Here is a 7,949-nt window from a genome sequence, read left to right as displayed (position 1 = left end):
ACTTAGCATCATGAATGTGAAAATAGTTAGCGTTAGCTGCAAAAAACCAAACTTCCCGACCCAAAAACATGTGTGAGAGATTGAAAGATTACAACCAAGTTGTTCAAGATATTTGATACCATTTAGATTGTCACTCATACCTACATGCCACTGAGCCCAATTGAAGACAATGTAGAGTGTGTATGGCTCATATCCAGATATCACCATATCTAGTGAAATAGGTGTAGACTTTAGCAGATTCCATCCTTGATATGAACTCGAGACAACGTTATGAAACTACATATAGTAAATTTCCAAGAGGGTAGCGGTGTTAGATCACATGCCATTTTTCGGCATGCTCCCAAGGGTAACACATAGAAAGAGATGGAGAGAAATAAAGGTACGTGAAACCCAAATGACTCAATTACTAATCAAGTTTTGTGTGTGTGTTTGTGTGTATGTGTGTGGCCCTCCTCCATCCCAAGGGTAGGGTCTACATGGTGGAAAACCAATCCTTGTCAAGGATACTCATAATGAAAATGCTGGATAGGGATTCCGAACAAGAATTTGAAATGAGACAGAAAGCTCTCATCTACTAAGGGTTAAAACAAACTATCATGTTTAAATGTGTGTGTGTGTGTGTGTGTGTGTGTGAGAGAGAGAGAGAGAGAGAGAGAGAGAGAGAGAGAGAGAGAGAGAGAGAGAGAGAGTGATGCCACCCCTATCATGAGAATACTTATTACTTTACGTACAAGTGCTATCCAAAGAAAATTGGGCAGCATGTTGTTTATATATAGATTGTATTTTCAAAAAAATTCTGTCATCACCACCTCATCTGAGATCCTCACTAGAGGCTTAAGTCATATTTTTCATATTAATTAAGTAAAATATGTAAAAAAAGATTGATCATGATGGTACAGCTGAAGATGGTTGACCTATGGAAGTGCAAGAGGTCTGGGCATGGCCGTTTGCAGGCAAGTGATATGTACATTGGGCAGTTATTTGATGGAGCCAGGTGACAGGAGAAAGTGTTGATATCACAAGCTTGGGAATGAGACAAGGGATGCTGGATAGAGGTGCTATCAGGTTTGTGATATGGGATTTGGGGAAGGATGTTTGCACGACACTCTACTGCCAGGATGTGTATGCCAAATGTGGCTCTTTGCAGGTATCTTGGCACCTCGGAGCTACTTTTTATGCTCTTTTGTGGCTATCAAGCCTTGGTAAAGGAGCATACACTATTGTGGTATGGTATGAAAGGCCGTTATCAATATGGTCGAGTGTCGATTGCTTTCGGTGGGAATGTTCACCAAGCTGAGGGAGTTTAAAGCGAAAAAACCTTTTGAATACTTTTATTCCATGGCGTCGCTTACTGTGGGAAGGAAGGTGAGCAAGTGTGCCAGATGTATGGAGTCAAGGAAAGAAAAGGAGGAAGAGCATGGAAAGGGCGGCCATTTGCCCGGCATGCGAGAGGACGGGCGCCATCTGTGAGGTGGCAAGGCGGCATGAGAAGTGTAGCATGGGGCGAGATACCATGGACAGTAGGCCGAAAAAGGGAAGGAGGCCAAGTACTGAAGAAAAATAAGGGATGCAGCCCATCAAAATGAAGGGGTTGGAGGGTGGCGGGTCTGCTGCAGGGCAGTGCCACAAGAGGGCATGAGGAGGCTCACCAACATGGGGCGGAGAAGCAGGGGTGATCAGAGAGGAGCCCAGAGAGGGGCAATTCCAAGGAAGGTGGCAGAAGTTGAAGGGCCGAAATGAGCCCCGACCTAGACCTGTATTGGGTGCGATCTGGCAACACAGGCTTGAGGAGGTTATGGTTGGAAGCTGCATAGGTGTGAAGGCATCAGAGGTCACTACAGAGAAAACGGTCGTGAGTTTGAGATAGCTTGACCGGCAGGGTTGTGAGCTGGGTTACAAGCAAGGTGAAGGAGGGAGGTGGGCCTTTGAGGTCTGAGGGCTGCATGAGGAAGCTCACCAATTGCAAGGGTGATCCCTGCAAGAGATCGAAGGGCTGCTAGCTATGAGGATGATGGAGACCTCCACGTAAAGAAAAAGCCAAGCACTACTAACTGGTATCACAGGGGTGGGTCGACACCTGCAAAAGTAGAAGGATAAGATACCTGACGAGAAGAAGCCCTCAACGCTGCAAAGTAAATTGGGAATGTCTTGAAAGGGGTGTGGACTGAAGAAAGAGAGCTCCCTCGATATAGGAGGCCACGGAGAGATATTGCTGCAAGTAGGGGTCCACGAGGGCGGAAACCAGGCCTGCCGTAGCACATGAGAAGGCCTCTAAATCCAAGCACGAGAAGGAGAAATCTTGGCAAGGTGGCAGGAGCAAAGTTCTTGGAGGAGCATCGATCACTACACGCTCTCTAATTGCGGACAATCCGATCTCCATAATTATAGTCTTTGAACCCCTGCAGTGTTTGCTCAAAAATATTGTCGGTTTTTCTCCTTCATGAATGCAAAAGTATGTATATTGGGCATGTATGAGTTCCCTAGGAAATAGTATATGCAAAGGAGATGTCCGCTTCCCATAGAAGGGGGTGTATGCTAGATAGGTTTTTACAGAAGATTGGAGTTTTCAATCGGTTTTTGAATTGCATAAATTTGGGTGTTGTGCATGCCAAATATTGGACAAGAGTGCATCGGTCGACTTTGAGGTGCATTTATAGGAGGTATTTGGTGTTTTAAGGGGTTATGGATAGAAGCTATCATGTTATGCTTTGCGATTGTGTATGGGAGTCGGGGTTGTTTGAGACAGGGTGTGTGCAATATATAGTCGTTTGCCGATTGGGCAGTTGTGTGTGTGTTTTGTATGAGTAGGGGTGTGGGTTGATTCCTGGGCTATAGAGAGGCCGTCATATTGTGTATCGGGTGTTGTACGTTTTTCCCCCATCCCACTAGTGGTGCCCCCATTGAGGATATACTTATTGCTCAAGTGATGGAGTGGTACAGTAATATGGTGCCAGATTTTGAGTTGGTGTTCCCAGGTGAACAGGATGTTGAAGATTGGATCTCAGATGTAGAGCTCTGGATGTTGTCAAATGCGGATGTTGACCGATGAAGCCAAGGCAAAGGCTGTGCCGCTGGTGATGCGAGGGAAAGCCAAAGCTTGGTTTGAGGGGTTAGAAGTTCCTGATCGGCAGTCATGGAAGGTGGTTCGAGCTCGGTTTATCCAAGACTTCAAGCAGAGAATTTTGCCTTGCAGAATTGGATGCAACATTGAAGGTTTTGAAGCAAGATGTAAGCGGTGAGTTAACAACCTTTTTAAAGCAATTTGAAGATTTTTGGTAGCAATTAGAAGCTGCTACACAATCTCGAGTCAACGACTACTTTAAGTTAGAGAGGTTTTTGGAGTTTCTACATTCAAAGATAAGAGAGAAGGTCGAGCTTGCTGATATGGAAAGTTATTCAGATGCTGTCTCCTTAGCCAAGGCAAAGAGCAGGAAAGCAAAGAAGAAGCTGGATGGGTTTTTTGAAGCCAACAGACTATGGATATAGCTCGACAAAGGAGCTGCGTCATGCCATGAAGCCAAAGGGGAGTTCAAGCGTCAAAAATAGATAGTTGCTTAATCATTGGTAAGCCGTTTCAGTTCTTCATTTCAATTTGTGCCTCCAGTTTGGTGTGCTGCTGTACAAGAGTTTGTTAGCCCGGCTAGCAAGGATGAGGTCCTAGCCGAAGAGTGTATGCATGAAGAATCAAATGAAGCTATGGATCACAGCTCGCAGGAAAAGTTTGAAGATGTTGACAAAGCGATGGTCGAAGCTGTACAGGAAGAAGCTAGCCAGGGGGATGGGCAACCTTGCCCTACCAATTTTATTGAAGAGCGGCAATGCATTCCAGAAGGTGTGGACGATGTCAACATACCAGAGAACAAGGTGATAGATCATGGATTTCTTTCTTGCTTAGCTGATGATAAGGTTGTAGAAGCGCTCCTAGATGAGCAGGTTGACATTCAAGAGCTAATGATTGAGCAATCCGATTTGCTCTCACCCGAAGTGGTTGAAGATGAAGCATCAAAGGCTATAGTGGATGAAGATTGGCATGGTGAGTTAGGTATGGAGTGTATGCCATTTGAAGAACCTACAATAGAGGGTATGCTTGGAAAACATGTAGGCTTGGATATGCAGCAAGTGGAGGCCAATTGCAGTGTATTCCTACTTTATGCTATGCTATGGATACATATGGTGTTGAAGGTTGCTCTACAGGTATCTTTGTATCGGTTACCAGGCTTTTTTAAAGAGGATTATGCTATGGAGAACTCTCTAGCAGGTGAGAGGATCATGATGTATGGTGCAGATGCTTCGCAGGTTGGTGTACAGGTTCATTCAGTGTACGAAGACAACGTATGGATACAGGTAGTTGAAGATCAATGCTATGACAAGCTGCACGAGAGGCTTGTTTTTGGGTTTACAGATGCAAAAAAATGGTTGAATATGCAAATACTACGGATGCATGGCTGTGCTCAATGCCATGTATTTGATCCTGGCGGAGTTCGCATCACAATTGGAAAGGTCTATGGCTTTCCATTTGATCCAGGCGGGTGCGGAAGACACTAAATCTCTCTCTTTCTATCTACTGCTATTTATCTAGCTCTTGTACAATGTATCTATCAGTTTCTTCTTATGCAATGATATATTATCTAAATAATGCTACGGTTGAGCATGAATGCTCAACGAGGGGTTCGGCAATGATGGTACAACTGAAGATGGTCGACCTATGGAAGTGCAAGAGGTGCGGGCATGGCCGTTTGGAGGCAAGTGATAGGTACATTGGGCAGTTATTTGATGGAGCCAGGTAACACGAGCAAGTGTTGATATCACAAGCTTGGGAATGAGACAAGGAATGCTGGATAGAGGTGCTATCAGGTTTGTGATATGGGATTTGGGGCAGGATGTCTGCACAACACTCTACTGCCAGGATGTGTATGCCAAATGCGGCTCTTTGTAGGTATCTTGGCACCTCAGAGCTACTTTTTATGCTCTTTTGTGGCTATCAAGCCTTGGTATAGGAGCATGCGCTCTTGTGGTATGGTATGAAAGGCCGTTATCAATATGGCCGAGTGTCGATTGCTTTCGGTGGGAATGTTCACCAAGCCGAGGGAGTTTAAAGAGAAAAAAAGTTTTGAATACTTTTATTGCATGGCGTCGCTTAACACTAGAATGGTAACAGGACACTTTTATGTCCTTGGACACTTTTGTATCCTGTTAAGTCACCATTTTGCTTGAATTATTTGAAGAGTATGAAAATGAATTTCTAGGTGCTATATATCCACAAAGTTGCCTTATGAGCTGAAAAAAACTTAGCTTTTTTTTTTGAGTATCGATCTCACCATTAACCTTACTCTTGTACAACATTTTTGAACCTAAACTGTGTGAAAAAACGGGTCCTGTTTTTGGCTTTTTTTCAATTTTTGGCAACTATACCAATCTAAACTTCATGTTTGTGAGGTTTAGATGGCTAGAGGTTACGCCTTCATAGTTCTCAACATGTTTTGATGCTTGTAGGGAGAGATAAGTGTTAAAATTGAAAGTTATGACCAATTTACAAGAATTGCATAATCTTGTTTTTTGACCAAAATTAGCACTTTTATGATTTTTTTGGTGGCTTTCTTGATATCTAAATTCAATTTTGATTGTGTAAGTGTAATATATAACATAAAACTAATCTTCCGTGAGTTTTGGGGGACCTAATATGCTATTAGCATAGTATATGATGATGGTTGAGTTTTTTGATTGCTTAAGAATACGATACATTTTAGAGTAGCAAGTATAACTTTCTCAATATTGCTAGTTTCTTAGGCCAATTGTGTGTATTTTGTAGGTAGTGACCATATCTAATCATAGACTACAAACTTGGCTAGATATTGAGTAGTTTCTATGGGTTTCTAGAGGTCATAATGCTAAACCTAGTTTTTTCATGTTTGCTGTATTTAGCACTTTATCATTGCCCCCAAGGTTCCAATTGTAAGAGATCCATTATCCTTTTGACATGCTCCATGGCTCCTTTTGAATCCAGAGGCCCAAAGGGAACTAAGAAAACATGTATATAGTATCTGTATTGAGCGTGACTATAGAAACTTTGATGATAGGTCTGCAGAATGGCAAAAATGCAACTTTTTTTGTACCTATTTTTTTTGCCCAAAAAAACATTAGTGAGGTAAAAGCAACCATATGTTTTGGTCACCAACCCATTGAAGTTAACGGGGCATTTTATCTCATGTCCTACAAAAATCTCCACTCTTATTTATATGCAATCAACCGTAAGAAATTGCTATTTTGGGCAAAATGCACTGGTCCATCAACTTTGGAGGCTTAGTGACCAAGGGATGATAAAAATTACAAGTTTCTCATTTTTTCCATATGTAGTAGTTATTGAACTATAAGCTCATGAAAGGATTTTTCAAAATGAGTGGATCTACTATGGTTTTGGATTTTTTCCCAAAACCCTGGAAGGACACTTTTATGTCTTGTTAGGTTACCATTCTAGTGTTAATGTGGGAAGGAAGGTGAGCAAGTGTGCCAGATATATGGAGAGTCAAGGAAAGGAAAGGAGGCCGAGCATGGAAAGGGCGGCCATTTTCCCGGCATGCGAGAGGAGGGGTGCCATCTGTGTGGTGACAAGGCGGCATGAGAAGTGTAGCATGGGGCGAGATACCATGGACAGTAGGCCGAAAAAGGGAGGGAGGCCGAGGACTGAAGAAAAACGAGGGATGCAGCCCATCAAAATGAAGGGGTTGGAGGGTGGCGGGTCTGCTGCAGGGCAGTGCCACAGGAGGGCATGAGGAGGCTCACCAACATGGGGCGGAGAAGCAGGGGTGATCAGAGAGGAGCCCAGAGAGGGGCAATTCCAAGGAAGGTGGTAGAAGTTGAAGGGCCGAGATGAGCCCCGACCTAGACCTGTATTGGGTGCGATCTAGCAACGCAGGCTTGAGGAGGTTATGGTTGGAAGCTACATAGGTCTGAAGGCATCAGAGAATCACTACAGAGACAATGGTCGTGAGTTGGAGATAGCTTGACGTGCAGGGTTGTGAGCTGGGTTACAAGCAAGGTGAAGGAGGGAGGCGGGCCTTTGAGGTCTGAGGGCTACATGAGGAAGCTCACCGATTGCAAGGGTGATCCCTGCAAGAGATCGAAGGGCTACCAGCTATGAGAATGGTGGAAACCTCCACATAAAGAAAAAGCCAAGCACTAGTAACTGGTATCACAGGGGTGGGTCGACACCTGCAAAAGTAGAAGGATAAGATACCTGAGGAGAAGCCCTCAACACTGCAAAGTAAATTGCGAATGTCTTGAAAGGGGTGTGGACTGAAGAAAGAGAGCTCCCTCGGTATAGGAGGCCACAGAGAACTGCACGATCGTGGGCTTGGAGAGGTCTGTAAGCTTGTGAGCAAAAGGACTATAAAAGTGCAGGTAGTAATTTGGTCACCATGGCAATGAAATTAGCAGGAAGGGGAGCCGTGAAAAAAGGCAGGACGGGGGATATTGTTGCAAGTAGGGGTCCACGAGGGCGGAAACCAGGCCTGCCGTAGCACATGAGAAGGCCTCTAAATCCAAGCACGAGAAGGAGAAATCTTGGCAAGGCGGCGGGAGAAAAGTTCTTGGAGGAGCATCGATCACTACACGCTCGCTAATTGCGGCCAATCCGATCTCCATATTTATAGTCTTTAAACCCCTGCAGTGTTTGCTCAAAAATATTGTCCGTTTTTCTCCTTCATGTATGCAAAAGTCTGTATATTGGTCATGTATGAGTTCCCTAGGAAATAGTTGTATACGCAAAGCAGATGTCCGCTTCTCATAGAAGGGGCTGTATGCTAGAGAGGTTTTTACAGAAGATTGGGGTTTTCAATCGGTTTTTGAATTGCATAAATTTGGGTACTGTGCATGCCAAATATTGGACAAGAGTGTGCGTCATTCAGTCGACTTTGAGGTGCATTTATAGGAGGTATTTGGTGTTTTAAGGG

At 44.0% G+C, this 7,949-nt stretch overlaps 1 protein-coding gene across 4 annotated transcripts; it reads left to right on the top strand.

Annotated features, from left to right (window-relative positions):
- The first annotated feature begins 905 nt into the window (after positions 1-905).
- Positions 906-5,250, top strand: LOC147447306 (uncharacterized). 4 transcript variants are annotated; one of them, XM_086523143.1, is made up of 10 exons: positions 906-994; positions 1,066-1,147; positions 1,240-1,466; positions 2,406-2,452; positions 2,976-3,021; positions 3,194-3,235; positions 3,401-3,405; positions 4,183-4,194; positions 4,286-4,296; positions 4,784-5,250. In XM_086523143.1, the coding sequence occupies exons 1-10, from the start codon at positions 906-908 to the stop codon at positions 4,934-4,936; spliced, it is 714 nt and encodes a 237-aa protein (XP_086379269.1). In that variant the 3' UTR covers positions 4,937-5,250. The 4 variants fall into 4 exon arrangements, with proteins under 4 accessions (XP_086379269.1, XP_086379268.1, XP_086379267.1 ...); XM_086523142.1 differs by lacking the exons at positions 906-994; positions 1,066-1,147 and having other exon boundaries at positions 1,462-3,235; positions 3,401-3,564; positions 3,715-4,936; XM_086523141.1 differs by lacking the exons at positions 906-994; positions 1,066-1,147 and having other exon boundaries at positions 1,462-3,235; positions 3,401-3,564; positions 3,708-4,936.
- The last annotated feature ends 2,699 nt before the right edge of the window (positions 5,251-7,949 follow it).

This window comes from Adiantum capillus-veneris, chromosome 11 (genome assembly GCF_014529385.1).
Source record: "Adiantum capillus-veneris isolate H3 chromosome 11, ASM1452938v2, whole genome shotgun sequence".
Classification (NCBI taxonomy): domain Eukaryota; kingdom Viridiplantae; phylum Streptophyta; class Polypodiopsida; order Polypodiales; family Pteridaceae; genus Adiantum; species Adiantum capillus-veneris.
The sequence above is the reverse complement of the archived record's forward strand: the minus strand, read 5'-3'. Positions and strand labels throughout refer to the sequence as shown.